Source organism: Arachis hypogaea, chromosome 12, assembly GCF_003086295.3.
Source record: "Arachis hypogaea cultivar Tifrunner chromosome 12, arahy.Tifrunner.gnm2.J5K5, whole genome shotgun sequence".
Lineage (NCBI taxonomy): Eukaryota > Viridiplantae > Streptophyta > Magnoliopsida > Fabales > Fabaceae > Arachis > Arachis hypogaea.
Window position 1 is genome coordinate 111,015,832 of NC_092047.1, and position 17,012 is coordinate 111,032,843.

Consider the following 17,012-nt stretch of genomic DNA (forward strand, 5'->3'; position numbering starts at 1 on the left):
AAAGAGACCAACTTCACATTATTTTATTGTTGTATATTTTTCTCTTATTTTTTTGAATAATTATATAGAGTTATATATAAATTGTAAATATTTTTTACAAACCAGTTTTTAACTTTAATATTAATTTATATATTATCTAATTAATCCCTAAATAATATAACACTTTTAAATTTATATTATATAATATAATTAATTTAGGGTTTAATTATTCTGTTAGTTCCTATAGTTTCGCAAAATTTTCAATTAGATTCCTATACTATTTTTTTTTTAATTAGGTCCCAGTACCAATTTTTTTTTTCAATTAGATTCTTCTTAGTAATAATTGCCTTAATTTTATAGGGACTCAACTAAAAAAAATTAGTACAAGGATCCAAATTAAAAAAATATATATAAGGATCCAATTAAAATAAAATTTTGGTGCAAGGACTCAATTAAAAGAAAAAAATACAAAAATAGTCATTTCTGACCATAAAAGATTTAAACGCTGACAAAACTAACCATGAAAAATTAAAACTAAAGTTATACCTATGTAAAATAAATTTCGTTAGACAAAAATGACCAATTATTAAATTTTTATTCATAATTCCATAAATACCCCTATCCTTTCTTCTTCCTTTATCATCTTACTTCCATAACCACCACCTCCTCCACCGTAAAACCCACCATCTCACTAGATCTACTCCTCTATTCCCACAATCACACAAGAATCTTATTTTCATAAATTCTCATCCAAGATACCGTTTTTTCTTGTCAATCGGAATTTTCACCAACCGAATCAGCTCATCCATGATATTTGGTTCGAATCGATTCTTCCTCGCCCAATTGTTCAGGACCTTACGGAAATCCAGCTAGTAACAATAGAACATCAGGGAACGGAGCGTCGCCGAAATAGTGGTCCGGGAGGAGGATCTATCTCCGGCGCTAGCGTCATGGTGATGGATGATCCGCCGCCACAAGATAAAGGTTCGATGGTGAGCCTCGCTGCCGAAGTTACCATCGAGGAGCTGCTGGATCTCCTACTTGGCCTTGTCCTCGCCGATCTCGATGGCGACATGGCGGAGCAGCGTGGCTTTTAGCTGCAAAGGAGGAGGAGGGGCGCGTAGATCAAGACGACGCACGTCCCGCGCTCGAGGAGAGGAGGGGGCGGCGAAACACGGTGCATGAGGTAAGGGTGACGACAAAGACGAGTAGAAGGACGGATGCGAAGAGTGGTCGAACGGTGCGTTTCATGGGAATGCGTTTTTCATGGTCACTAAATTTGGGAATGGAGGGTCGACGGCGACAAAAGTTTTAGGGTAGGGTGGTTCTATTTCTCCATGTTTGTCTTCGGAAATTCTAGAAGGCATAGGTGAAGGAGGAAAAGATAGACAACGGGGTGTGATTTTTTGGAGATAAATGTTGTGACCTACATATGGTAGTGTTTGGTTTGAATCTGGGTGGGGGGTTGTCAAAAAGTGATTTTTGTCTTGTTGATACTCAGGGCTGAGGAATAATAGAATAAAATCCTAAAAGAACAAATTAAAGGTTAAGTTGTGAAATGACATAGAAGAGGATGAAGAATGTGTTGGAGTTGCAGAAGCTGAATAATTATTTTTTTTTTTTAGAAGTGAGAGTAAAGGAGTAGATATGGTGGGATGGTAAATTTTGGTGGTGGTTTTGGAAGGAAGATGAGAAAGGAAGAAGAAATGATTGGGGTATTTATGGAATTATGAATAAAAATTTAATAATTGGTCATTTTTATCGAACGAAATTTATCTTACATGGGTATAACTTTAGTTTCAATTTTTTATGGTTAGTTTTGTCAGCATTTAAATCTTTTATGGTCAGAAATAGCTATTTACTCAAAACTTAATTAAAAATTTCGTAAAACTAGAGACCAACAGAGTAATTAAACCTTAATTCAGTTCTCTGTACAATACGCGAGTCTTCAATCTAGTTAGAAATTTTATTAGATTGGCGTTAGACTTGTAATAATGTGTAATAGATATTAACATTATTTAAAAATAAGAGTATATATATTTAAATAAGCCTCTAAACAATTTTGTGTCAAACGTATTCGTTCCTAAAAAGATTTTATTAGATTAAGGTATTTGAATTTTATAAAAATATTTTATTTTTTTTTAAATTCAGAAATTTTAACATAATAAAAAAATTTTAAAAACAAAAATATCTAACATCAAATTTTTTAAAGACCTATTTGTATATTTTAATATATTTTTATGAGAAATTCTATTTATATCTCAAAATATTTTAAAGGAGATTAATATTATTTTACTATTAAATTTGACACAAATAATTAGTCAAATAAGTGACATAAACCTTAAGAACATTATTAATTAAGTTATATATTTTTATTCTCGTATTAGAGAAAAAAAATAAAATCTTGTAATATTTTCTTATTTTTTTTACAAAATTTCATATACTAGTAATTAATCATCAATACACTCTAGAATGTATAAAAGAAAAAATTTTATATTGATAATTGTTGGTAGATCAATTTTTTGTGTGTTTATTGGTGGACCAATTTTTTTTTTGGTATAAAGGATCAATTTTATTTACGTTTGTGCTTTACACCAAACAATTTTTTTAAATAAATTAGCAATTAGCACCATTCTGAATTTCTGCTGAAGGAATTAGTTTTGAAAAAGTATAAGTAATCAACAATATTTTTGAATAATGTGCGAATAATGTGAATTAATAGGGTTAAAAGAGTAAATTAATCTTAAATCTTTATAGTAATACAAATGGGGAGTTTATATGCTGACGTGGCGCTCATACGTTGAGTTTGGGAGTTTATTTGTTTAGGTGCGTCATTAGAAATTTTTAGATTTATATTTATAAATTATAAATTATTATATACTTAGGTTGTTATTTTCAAGTTTTAAATGAAGTTGTTTTACTTAAGTTATTATTTTTTAAATTTTAGATTGTTTTACTTGGATAGTTATTTTTTAAATTTTAAGTTATTTGTTTAGGTTGTTATTTTTCAAATTTTAAATTATTTGCTTAAGTTATTACTTTTTAATTTTAAGTTATTTGCATATTACTCTTTTAAATTTTAAAATTTTATTTATAAATTATAAATTATTATTTTCTTAAGTTGCTACTTTTTAAATTTAAGTTGTTTTGCTTAGGTGATTATTTTTTAAATTTTAAGTTGTTTTGTTTAGGTAGTTACTTTTTAAATTTTAAATTATTCGCAGATTACTCTTTTAAATTATAAATTATTATTATTATTTGCTTAAATTGTACTTTTTAATTTTAAGTTATTTGTTCATAAATTAAAATTTTTGAAAAAACTAATTTAAATTTATTGTAATTCAAATTTATTACTAAGATAATAAATTCATCTAATTATTGCATGAGTCAACTCAAATTAATTCAAATTTATTCCTAAGCTAATAATGATATTAATTAATAATTATTCAATTAGTTTTTATGTAAAAATAATAACCAAATATTATCCTAAAATATTCAATAACACCATAGTTATTAACTATGGTGGATACCCGTCATATAAAAGATAAGACATAAGAGTAATTACTAAAAGGAAGGGATTCCATATGGATAATAAGAATGTAATTTTTTATAACACATGTCTTATCAAGCGCATGTTAGAATACTACAACAAGTCAAATACTATTAAATATGTGTTCAAGTACATGAATAAATGTTCAAACAAGGTGGCAGTTGAGGTTTCAAAGGAAGCTTTCAGTGGAGAGGATGCTCAGATTATTATGAGATCAAACAATTTTATGATTGCGGGTATTTGTCTGCACGTGAGGCTGTGTGGAGAACTTTAGCTTATGATATTCATCGGAGATGGCCTTTAGTGATGAGATTAACCTTCATTTGTCTAGAAAGCAAAATATCATCTTTAAAAATAATGACAATCTTGAGAAAATCATGGAATAAGAGAAAGGAAGAGATACGATGTTCTTAGCATGGATGGAGGTCAACAAAGAATTTAAAGCAAGTCAAACTTTAACGTATACTGAGTTTCCAAATCAATTTGTTTATGATAGAGAAAAAAGGGAATGACATTCACGCAAGAGAGGATATTCTATTGTGAGGTTAAACTATGTTACAGGTGATATCTAATATATAAGAATTTTGTTAACTTTTCAAAAAGGTTGCACAACATATGAGTTTATTATGACAGTTAATATATAGGATTACATATCCTAACTTTTAAGATGCTTTTTATTCATTGGAACTACTAATGACGATAGAAAATTCATTACAACTATTTGGTCATCAATTGAGAAAACTATTTGTGATATTATTAATATCTAATAGTGTTAGCAAACCAAATTCTATTTACAATGCAACTTAGGCATTATTAGCTGACGGGATACTATATAAGAGGAGAAAAATATTGAAAAACCAAAGTATTTCATTATGTGGTAAATCATTATCACATGTAGGACTTTATTTGCCAAAATCAGTATTCACCTATGGACAATTTTTTACGTTGCTTTATCAAGAGTTAAGAGTTGCAATGGCTTGAACATTCTAATTCTAGGCTAAGATAGCAATTCAAAGTCATCAACAACAAATATCATGTTCAAAGAAGTTTTTAATAATATTTAGGTAAGAAAAATAGTATTTTCATTTTAATAATATGTTATGATTTACACTTTTGTACGAATATTTGTCGTAAATTTAACTAATTTATTTATAACTATACTTTCAGACTTGAAATGAAATGTGTAACATAGAGTACAACATCATATAGCAATTGTTTATCTAATGATATTAGTAAAATATTATATTATTGATAAACTTTTGTTAATTTTTTGATATAAAGTTTAGTGCACAATTAATATACTGCCAATACAGTTATATATATTCTTATCTTTTCAGGTTTTTTTTTTATAGTTCAAAAATGTTATAGATTTCAAACTGTTCTATTTATATTTTATTTTAAATAAATATAAAATAACATATTCAATATACTTATTATATAATCACAATGTATTATATTAAAGTTAAAAAATTTATAATTATAAAATACTATTTTTAATTTATTATATCAAATTAAAATATAAATTCGTGCATCGTACGTGTTTAATATTAATTTAATTAGTAACATTAAATTAAAATATAATGTATTTTTATTTAATTAGTAATTATTCATGTTGTCTAAAATGTCATTTTTTACCTACCACTTCCTGTTAGTTTTCTGACCATTTGAAAGAAAACCGAATCCCCCACAACCGGACCCCGCCCGTTAATCTCCACCCCCTCCCTTCCGTCAATGTTCTTCGCAGCTGCTTCTCCCCGACCGAATCGGTGCCCCTGGGCTCCAGAACCTCCGACCGCTCTCTGTTGTGGACGCTACTCTCTTCGCTTCTTAACTCTATTTCTACAGCTGCGATCACTATGCCAAACACAACGATCAGAACAAGAATCAACGCCGAACAGAGGATTTTGCTTCGAATGTAATTGCAGTGCTTGAGAGGATGCTCCCCATGCTATCCCTGATGACTGCTGCTGCACAACGTAGTTATATGATGTATTTGAAGAAACTATTTGAACAAGGTAATCTTCCACATTTCACTTACTTTACTATATATATTAGTTAGTCTAAAAGAACAGCTTTTGCCGATTAGCAAGATTATAACCTTTTCTTTTCAAAAAATAAAAGTATTACATCTAACATATCTAACTACACTATTGCTGTATTTCATGCGTTATATACATATATGTTTGAATAATTGAATAAGGCTAATGTGTGTTGAATAAAATTAATAAGATTATCTGAAACTAAAAGCTGTGACTCCTTCACTTGTTGAACTCTTTGCTATATGTGTGTTGAACTCTTTGTTTTCCTTTCTTACCGCTATTGAGGTTCCATTCCTTGCTATATGCTTTTAATTCTAATAATTAAGTTCGTGGGTGTAAAATCAACCAATAGTCAATTATTTTTCATGTTTCTCATATCTTTTCATTATGTATTGTTATTCTTATTCATGCCAACTGTGCTTTAAGAATCTACCTACTATTTAATCAGTTGAAATCAACATGACTAGTAAAGTAAGCATAGACTTGATTTTAGGAATTGAGCTGGAAATATATGATCCTTATCCCTTTGCTCCTCATTACAGCTTAATAGGCTAATTAGGCACATTTTTTCTTACATTGCTCAAGAATTTTGTGCTCATCAGCTTTTTTCCCCTGCTTTAGAACAATGTAATTCTTCAACTATATTCTGTCATAGAGAGGAGTTTACCATCTGTGAATTTCTGGTAGCACAATAAACATGGAGCAAAGTAGTTGAAGGTTCTTGAACATGGTTCTTTTTTTTGAGTTTGATAATTGATGGCAAACTTTAATTTCAGTTTTGATATTTGTTTTGAAACCACAGCGTTCAACCCGTTAAAGGAATCTACACACACAATATCTTTCCTGTCTATGTAATTAGAACAGTGAGGGATTCATACTTATATGCTTAAACTTTTCAACCATGCAGTGATTTGTGGCTCACTATAACTCAAAACTTTCAATCTTGCATATAAGTGCTACTAAAATACAATCATATGACATGTACTCGATATTGCATTAGTTGGTAGATTGAGACATCGTAAAAAGAAAAATTCATTGAAGCCTTGGAAGCTGAAAGCTCATTAGCCACATCCTGCATTGATGGTCTGGATTTTGGGTCAGAGGAGAGGCATGCTAATGCTAGCTTTACAACAAGCACAACATCTTGCATATCTTTCCGAGATTTCGGAAGTGGAATCCGCGGATCCAACACATGTTTCACCAATAATTGTTGAGTAGATGGCTTTGACATAGTGGACATGAATTCTCCTGGGTGATGACCCATCATTGTTTCTAATGCCACCACTCCGAAACTATAAACATCACATTTTGTAGTCACACTCATGGTGTATGCCAATTCTACATCAAAAACAACCATAGAGAGTTATATAAATGATGATGAAGACACTGATTTATTTGGATAATTAGAATTAGAAATTACCTGGAGCAACATATCCATAAGTGCCAACTAAGAGTTTGGTTAGATGAATCAGGATCAAGAAGTCTTACTGTGCCGAAATCTGAGACACAAGCTTCTAAGTCTGAATTCAGCAGAACATTGTTGCTGCTGACATCTCGATGAACAATAGGAGAAGGGCAGTGATGATGCATGTGAGCAAGAGCATAAGCTGTCCCTTTGATGATGTTCACCCTCTTGCTCCACTTCAACTCTTGTGCTTCGATCTCGTCCGCCAAGTTACAGTACAAGCTTCCTCTTTCTAAGTATTCGTACACCAAAAACATGCATCTGTTATGCAAACAATAGCCATAAAGCCTAATGATGTTGCGGTGGTGAATCTCTGTCAAGACCTCAACTTCATTGCAGAAGCTCTTGTAAAATGATGCATTTTCTGATTCTGTTTTGTGAAGCTTCTTCAATGCAACAGTTTTGCCACTTGGAAGTTGCGCTTTATAGACGCTACCATAAGCGCCGGTTCCAATGCAATATCTGATATCAAAGTCCTCTGTTGCTTCAATGATATCCTCAAATGCGATTTTGCCATCATAGTTCCAAATTGAGAACAAGTCTCCATTTTTTGTGGCCTTATTTTCAAGCTTGCCATGATGCCTGGCATGGAAAATGCATATTCCAATCCCAACAGAACCCAATGAAATGGTAATGCAGACCACGATTATGACCAAAATTAATGATCGACCAGAATGCTTATTATGATGATCTTCTAATTGATCTTGTGGATCATGGCAGAGATTGCAATGCAGATAGCACACTGGAATAGACTCAAGTTCCTTTCTGTTTTTGATACTAAGGTTATTGAAACTTAGGTCTAAATACGAAAGGTTTCCAATTTGGGAAGGAATGCTTCCACTTAAATTGTTATTGCTGAGGTCCACATAAGTAGAGTGAATAAAGATAGAAGATGGGATAACACCAGAAATAGCATTATAAGAGAGATCTAAAACTTTTAGATGCAACCAATGCTCTATTTCTTTGGGGATACAACCGTCTATCATGTTGGACCCAATGGTGAGCACTTCCAAACGGGTCAAAAGTCCTATATTTGAAGGTATAGAGCCACTAAGCAAATTTGAATGAAGGTGGAGACTTGTCAAACGGTTCAAGTACCCAATTTGCTCAGGAATTGGACCAGACAGGGAATTTGAACTCAGGTCTAACGTTAATAAATTTGTTAATTTCCCTATTTCATGAGGAATGAAGCCACTAAGTTTGTTTTGGGAGAGGTCCAACACAAGAAGTTGAGTTAGATTTGCCAGTGTGAAAGGAAGATCCCCATACAGGAGATTATTGGAAAGTTTCATGTGTGTGAGACTGCTCATTTGACCCAAGATCAATGGAATGCCTTCGCTGAGCGCGTTGGCACTCAAGTCCAACGTGACAAGTCTCTCCAGTTTGCTTAGTTCTTGTGGAATTGGACCACTAATGTATTGGTTATTGGAAATGTCCAACACCACAAGTTGAGTTAGATTTGTCAATAATGTTAAAGGAGCCTCACCTGAAAAATGGTTGTATGATAGGTTGAGATGTTATAGCTTCTTGAGACCCCTTAGTTTAGGGAATTCACATAACCCCATTTCACTGAAATCTAGACGGACTAGATTTGGAAAAACTGAAAATTTTAGTTGCATATTGCATAGTTGTGGGAAGAAGTCAGAGCTGTAATTCCTTGGAGTTGGAGGTGAAAGGGTTGTTATGCTTCCAGCTTTGTTACACTTGATTCCGGGCCAGTGGCAACGGTTTGAGACATTATTATATTGGATACCCCACAATTCACTGATTGAAAGCAGAGCATTGGCTTCTTGATCTAAGGGTAACAATTTGGATTTGTGAGTTCCAGCATTGGTGGTGATGCTGCCAACTAATATCAAAACAATGCAAGTGAATGATATGGCCATGGCAGCTAGTGTGTGATGAATGTAATGTATTCTTCACTAATTCCACAACTTAAAGCCTCAGGAGAAGTGGAAAAAGGCTTTTGGCTTTGTCAGCAAATTATTACAATATTACCTCAGAGAAGTTGCGAGGTTTCTTCAGCTCATTTTCTACAAGATCAAAGTCTCTCTTTTGGAGATGACCTATGACTTATAGGCCACGGAAATCAAAGGTAGCATGAAGTTATCTCTGAATTTCTGCCCCGTTAAAGTGGAACGTAGAACTTTGGTCTTTCCACGATGGGATTCTCAATTCGTTGGTGGAACATAGAATGAACGTGTAAGTTGGGCATATTAAATTCTTCCAAATATTTAGTCATATATACTACACACGCGTGCATGCACGCAGACACAGTGAGTGAGAGAGAGAGACATATATATCAAAGGGAAAAAGTCAATCCTAGCTAATTTATTATTTTTTTGTCATTATTTTTATTTATCAGTTTAATTTTTTAAATTTATTAATTCAATAACATATTTTTAATTTGTATTTTTAAACGTTATTAACTAACTATTCTAATATTTTTCATATATGGAGTTCTTCGTCACCTAAAATTTATAATGAACTAGATTTAGACTAGCATAAAAAACTAATGTTATTTTTATAGATAATTTTTTGACAAATTACATAAATAAATAATTTTAATCATCAAATTTGTCCCCAAACTTTCATTTTGTTAAACAAATGAGTTCGTACATCTTATTGTTCGTCTATATAAAGGAATTAATCTAAAAATTTAAAAAAAATTTAGGGATTGTATGTTATTTTTTAATTAAATAACAATAGAGGCTAATTTGCCTAATTTTTTATTAAAATTTGACGTGAAAATTAATTTGTTTAACAAAATAAAAACCTATAAGATTAGAGACTAATTGAGTAATTAAAATTTATTAAAGATTAAATTGTCCGCCTAAATTTTGTGAGAACCGATTTAGAATATTACTTTAAAAACTGAAAAAAAGATTATATTTGACATTACAAACTACACTATTGCTGAATTGCATGCATTATATATCTCATTGAATAATGGTATATAAATCTTGTCTTGTTGAATAAAATTAATAAGATTTGCTAAAACTAAATGCTATGTAATGACAGAATAATTCAACAAGTCAACTATAAAAAGAAAGAGTAAAGCGTCTTATAAATTCAAATAAAACACAACTCTTTCTCTATATATAAAGTTTCTTATTGGCAATATTAAACATAAAAATTCCATTGACCCTAATCTACACATTGGTGGGAACAAGCTGGAACCACTGGCTTTGAGGATCATCAAGACATTGAGAATCATCGGTTATGCAAATACATTTTGATGCCACAATCGTTGATGAGTTAGGATCCTTATTCAAGCAAAGCGTTTTGCCACTCTTGTCATCAAATGTGGCCAAATGAAGCTTGGAAAGTGACACTTGTCTCCAAGAATTGTTCTTGCTTTTGCAATCATCAGAAACAGTTACTGGAAGGCCTTCACCTGAAGATTTTAAGCACTTATTGGTGCCATTCAGAATGATTTGAGAGCCACTGTTGTGGATCCATCTATTGTGGGGATTCTTCTCACAAGTACCAAGCTCAAGTTCATTCTTTTGATTCACTTTTGTACATTGACCACTTAGAGGGTAGTACATTATGTTAGCATTCCCTGCCTTGGAAGTAGGATCTGCATTCAAACATGATTTAATTTGTGTTGATCATTATAAACATCTTGAACACATTCTATGAATTTGGTGGAAATTTTTTTTTTTTTTTGAGAAAAAAAATTAGAAGAAAAATTGTAGTTTAATGTAATTTTTTTGGTATAACTTTTCTCTTGAATTTGTAGTATTTTTCTTAAATGTAGAGCCTAGACTAAAAGAAAGTCTTGTTGATAAAAAAAAAACATAAATAAAATAAAAGAAAGTATGTACAAGTATTTTAGAGTTTAGACCCTAATAATTTAGACAATAAGTTACTAAAAAATCCAATAGTTATTCAATAAATATTATTGTTGGTATAAAATATAATAAGATGTGTATCATTAAATTATTACTAGATGATGTGGACAATAATATATTTTTTCAGTGCCAAACAGCAAAAGGGTTTTTAAATCACATAACTCCAATTGCTAAATAAATTAATTTATTTAATGACAAGAAAGAGAAAGCACTTTAATTACCTTGAATCTTCATCTGCAAAAGTTGAAACTTGTCAGTGAAATTAGGGTACCTCAAATGATTCCAATCTGAATTCAAAACCCCAAATGTCTCATCAACATGAACATCACCACCTCTAACATAGTATCCACCTTGGAATGCCCACAAACCCCAATCCATGTCCCTTCCAGCAAGATATGTCTGAAGACATGTCAAGAACCTGTTATCTTGAATTGACACACCAGTTTGGTCAAAACCAAACTCAGTGAAGATCAATGGTGCTGCATTCTCTCCCATTGTAAGGAACCCAGCTCTAGAATCCAACCCTCTAATGCTCAATGCACAGATTCTGTTCAATGGTTGCTTGATCCAAATGTCTTTCAGTTTCAGTGTTCCAATTCCAGCCCAAGAATATAAATGTGTCTCATACACAAGTTTGTTGCCTATGTTTATGTTCAATGGTTTTCTCTTCAAGAATTGGAGCTCAGTATCAAAGTTTAAACCTGAGATAAGGACTAACACATTTGGATTTTCTTTGTGAATTGCCATTGCTGCTTGGCTCATGTATTTGTACCAATCCGCTTCATTCTGTCTTGGACCATGCAATTCATTCCTTAAGCTCTGTGCTACAACCTGTTAGCAAAACACATTAGTGTACGCATTAATCAAAGTTTATTCGTTATGCTAATTTATCAGGGATGTAGTGCTAGTTTGCACTGATTTTTCTAGTAAAAAAAAATACTTTTTTTTAAATAAAATACTTTTATTCAATTTAAAACTTATTTAAATAGGTTTTTTTTAAAAATTATTTTTATTTTTAAAAATTAATAATACCTTATTTTAGAAAAAAACAAAAGTAAAAGATGTTTTTAATATTTAAAAAAAAATTTTAAAAAATCTATTCAAATATAAAATAATTTTTATCTGTTAAATTTTTTTTAAAATAAAAAATAAATACTTTTTTTTAATTAAATTACATATGCATGTTGAACCATTTATATGCAATCATTAATTAAATTACATATGCATGTTGAACACTTTAAATATATTGAAAAATACTATTCATATACTAAATATTTTTGACACTAGTATAAAAATAATTTGTTACTAATTAATTGTGTATTTAAATTATTTTTGAATTAATAAAATAAAAATATTTTTAATTGTTAAAAAATGTTAAAATGATATTTATTACAAAAATTGTAGATGTGACAGAATTAAAATATATTTATCACATAAATATTTTAAATATAGCATGCTGCCTAAATCCTAATACATATTTGTTAGGTGTTTTATATAACTATGAGTCTGTTGGATTTGGGATATTGTGCAAAATAAAAAAAATTGAAATAAAGAAGGAAAGAAAGAGTAAAAAATAATTAAAATATACATACAGCAGTGTTTCGAGAAAAGTGCTTAGCAGCAAGACTAAGTCCAAGAATCCATTCTTGAGGATCAAAGTGTCTATCAAAAAAGAATCCATTCTCATCATCATCTTGACAACACCACTTAGGCTCACTGACATGATTATCAAGAAGAACCTTCACATTCTGTCTGCCAAGCTCATTCACAACAGCTTCAAACACTTGAATGTGATTCATCCCCAAAACTTGAGGGTTGTTCTTGTAAATCCCTTCAATAACCTCAGGCACATCCAATTCTACAAGGGCATCATTGACATTCTCATTGGAATACCTTGTCCACATGTATATTGCATATGTGAGCCTCACACAGTTGAAATTGTGATCAACAAGCTCTGAAACAATGTCCTTCAATGGCTGCTTATCAAGACCTTCAGGGATCATTGGCCTTAAGTGACCAGCCCAGTTTCCACACACAAGTTTGGATCTTTGGTTTGTGTGTTCATCAATGATCCATTTTTTGTGTGTTGAGAGGTATGCATTGGATTTTGATGCGAAGAGAGAGAAGAAAAACAGAGAAAAAAGAAGAGCAAAGAGTGATTTTTTTGGTGAATGCATTTTGTAACTTCTTTTTTTTTTTTTTTTGTGCGTGTGGAGAAGTTTGGAAGTGCATAAAATTATTGTGTCAAGAAAGAATGTTTATATAGAAGAATTCAACAATGAGTTTTTTTTTTTTTTTTTAAATTTGAATATAAATGATAAAACTATATTCTGTTAATTAGTCATCTTTATCTTTATCCATTTTTTGAATTTTTAAATTATACAAAATTGAATTCAATATAGCGGTACTTATTGAATGTTTCTTTTTTTAATTTTCTATTTTCATAAAGAAGCAATGTGTAACTATTTTCACTGCTATGTTTTCGTTTAAAAAAAATAAATTTTCTTTTTATCTCTATCTAAACTTTATCTTTTTTTCGTTTTGTTCTAAAGAAACAAAAAGAAGTAATATAATGTGTAAGTTTAACCGATCTTATCATGATCACACATATATAAATTGTGATATTTAACATATTGCAGAAGATTATTGCCTATTGCACTACTAATGACATTTTTAATTTTTTTTATTAACAACGGGGCTCAAACTCTAAAGAAAAACAAATTAAAAGATAATAGTTTTTGAAATAAAATGTTTCACCGAATTTGCATGAAGACAAAAAGAAATACAAAAAGGTAAATTAAAAAATACATAATAACTAAAAGATAAATTATGATTATAATTAGTCATTCTATCTGTACAAAATTTTACTTTTCGAAATTGATGTTGTATTTTTCAATTCTGTTGTACCTCTCTCTAATTACTAAAATAAGGATTGAGAAGAATACAAATCAATATCATCATAAAGAACAAGCTTTACTGTAACAATTGAATCCACCTCCACAACCACATGACTATACTCCAAGTTTATAGCAAGGTTCACACTCATTAAAATTTTTAAGAGCTCTGCCAAAATAACCGAGATAAAAGCTAAGTTTGCACTAAAACTAGCTAGAAACCTCCTATTCATGTCTCTAATAATTTTTTCACAAGCTGCTTTTTCATTATGTAGAACCGAACCGTTTGTGTTTAACTTAACAAAAGGAGGTTCTGGAAGTGTCATTTAATTTGCCTCTCAATATAATTGCCAACTACCTTCCTAACTCGACTCACTTCAACTTGAGCATGCTGAAAGTCCTTTACTAAATAGACAGCAAGGGGAGCAACATTTTCCTTCTCAATGATATCATTAACATCAAAAACAAATTTATTCTGTCGATACCATAGGAAATTCATCAGAATAACAAAAAAAAAGGGGCCAAGATTGTCCTTGATAGGGAGATTTGATAGATAAATATTTTAACAAACCAAGTCAAGAGAGGAGAGTTAAGAAGTTACCCGAAACCAAACTATTATCAATGCTTATCCACATGCCTCTCGCCACCCTGCAGTCACAGAGTACATGGAGCAAAGATTCAGGAGATACACCACAAATGACACAACTGTCTTTCTCCGCCATATGTCTTCTGGTGCATTCTATATTGGTTAAAAGGGCCTGATGCACTACGAGCCAGCAGAAAAACCGCAACTGTTGGGGAGCGTCCAGCTTCCATATTTTTTAGAATAAGGAAGCATTTGAGTCATCCACATGCTCCAAAAAGATCGCACAAGGTGACTTTATCGAGAGACACTACTCGATACCAAAAGCCAAGCCAAGCTATCGACTCCTAATTCAGGCTTAGGAGGTTTAATAGAAGCAAAAACAGAATATCAATCCTCTCCTAGCATAGTACCAATCTGGTCATAGTACTAATGACCATTAATAACAAATTCGCAAACTTTCTCTTCCAGCATCTCTTTGGTAATTTTTGGCTAAGTAAAGTCCACAAGTTTATGAATATCTGGAATTTATTAGTCACTTCAGAAATCAATCTTAGTATCAGATTCGACCCTCCATATGAGATTATTCCGAAAATTCTTCCAAACTCTTTGGATGTCTTGCCAAGCATTTGAAATCGTTTCGATCTTTTTAACAACAGGAAGAATAGTCTCACCGCATCTATATTTACTTCAAAAACTTTAACCCAAAGATCTCCTCTATTATTGACAAATTTTTCAGCTAATTTCATTAAATTTGCATTATTAAGAACCCGTGCAGGTCTAAAACTGAGACCTTCTTGCGTCTTAGGCAAACAAAGAGTTTTCCACTTAAGAAGATGAGACTTTCTAACCAAATTAGCTCTCACCAGACAAAATTGTGACATATATTATTAATTTGATTACAAATACTCAAAAGCAGCTTCATGGTTTGCATTACATAAGATGGGATAGTTGATAGAGTTGATTGAGTAAGAGTGAATCTACCTGCCAAAGAAAAGTTGTGGGTTTTTCAAGAGTCAAGATGTTTCAACATTCTGTCAAGAATGAATTGAAAATCCTCCTTCTTTGATCTTCATGTAGTAGAGGTACTCCTAAATACTTACCTAAATTTTTACCTTTTGTCTCGAGCAACGGCAAAAAGATCTAAAATACCCTTTATCACTTACACCCAATCCATAGTTGTCTTAGCAAACAGCACAATGTCATAAGCAAAACAAAGGTGAGATAGACTTGGACCTCTTCTATTAAGCGTGATCAGTTTCCAAAAATTGTGATCAATCGCGAAAGAAATTATCTGAGAAAGACGCTCAATACATAGGACAAATAGATAAGAAAAAATTGGGTCACCCTAGCGCCACCTCTAGTAGGCTTAAAGGAAGCCGATGGAATACTATTCCAAAGAACCTTCATTTTCGTAGAAGAATAGCAATGAAAGATTAAGTCAACTAAATTTTTTGGAATATTTGCTTCAAAAAGAAAATCTCTGATAAATTTTCAGTTAAGATGATCATAGACTTTTTCAAGGTCAATTTTAATGACTATAAAGTCATTATTTTTCTTTTTTGATCTCATGGTATGAAGAACCTCTTGTGCCACTAAGATGTTATCCGCACTTTGTCTCCCAAGGACAAAACTATACTGTGAGAAACTAATAAGTTTCGACATAACTTCCTTTAACCTCTACGAGAGTATCTTGGTAATAAGCATGTATGAGATGTTATATAAACCAATAGGGTAGATCGAACTATACTATACTATTGTTTTAGGGTTATCCACCTTTGGAATGAGAAAAAGAAAAGTATTATTAGCTACCTTTATCTCCTGATAATTCTAAAAAATCTTTTCTACCTAGTTAATAAGTGAGTCTTTCACCAAATTCCAATTATTTTGAAAGAACTAGGCGAAAGACCATGCGGACCTGGTGTTTTCCAAGCGCCCATAAAGAAGAAAGACGATTTGATTTCTTCAGGCGAGACAGCCCTATCTAAACGCTCTTTTTCTTCATCTGTAAACATAGGAAACAAACTCGGAGCTTCTACCTTCTCATACCCACTATCCTCTTATAGAGATTTAGAAAATAATCAACACTAACCTCCTTCAATTGCTAGTCATTCTCAATCCAGAGCTCTTGTTAGTTTTTTAGCATACTGACTTTGTTTTTGTTTCTCTTGACAGTGGCTAAACTATGAAAATAAAAAGTGTTTCTATATCCATATTTAATCCACTTACATCGAGAACATTGCTTTCAATAAACATCCTCTTGAATTAATAAAGCTTTCAGATCTTTTCATAATGACGATTGCAAATCCTCCAAAAAAGGATTTAATTCAAAAACAACTTTGCAGAGATGCCTTAGAGTCTAGCTAAAAGCCTTGATTTTCTTTTAGCTAAATTTTTAAAAACTTTCCTATTCCGGATCTTGACAGCAAACATGAAAAAAGATACATTATCTTTTAGAAGATCCTCTTTATATTCTCTTTTAGAAGATACATTATCTGTCAAATCTTTTACGAATTGTATCTCGTTGTCAAGTAAAAAAATGACCATGAAAATCAACATCTTACAAATCTGAATTAAGCAAACAAGCAGTAAAGCGAGATGATCTCGAAAAATGTTAAAATTTTTTTCAATATCCACACTAGATA

At 31.4% G+C, this 17,012-nt stretch overlaps 1 protein-coding gene and 1 pseudogene across 1 annotated transcript; both read right to left on the bottom strand.

Moving 5' to 3' along the window:
• Nucleotides 1-6,490: 6,490 nt before the first annotated feature.
• LOC112728258 (uncharacterized) lies at nucleotides 6,491-8,919 on the bottom strand (annotated as a pseudogene).
• Nucleotides 8,920-10,104: 1,185 nt separating this feature from the next.
• Nucleotides 10,105-13,116, bottom strand: LOC112728259 (glycosyl hydrolase 5 family protein). The gene is made up of 3 exons (XM_025778321.3): nucleotides 12,483-13,116; nucleotides 11,112-11,721; nucleotides 10,105-10,616 (listed from the first exon to the last, which is right to left on the bottom strand). Exons 1-3 carry the CDS (start codon nucleotides 13,065-13,067, stop codon nucleotides 10,186-10,188), a joined length of 1,626 nt encoding a protein of 541 aa, XP_025634106.1. The 5' UTR covers nucleotides 13,068-13,116; the 3' UTR covers nucleotides 10,105-10,185.
• Between the last annotated feature and the right edge of the window lie 3,896 nt (nucleotides 13,117-17,012).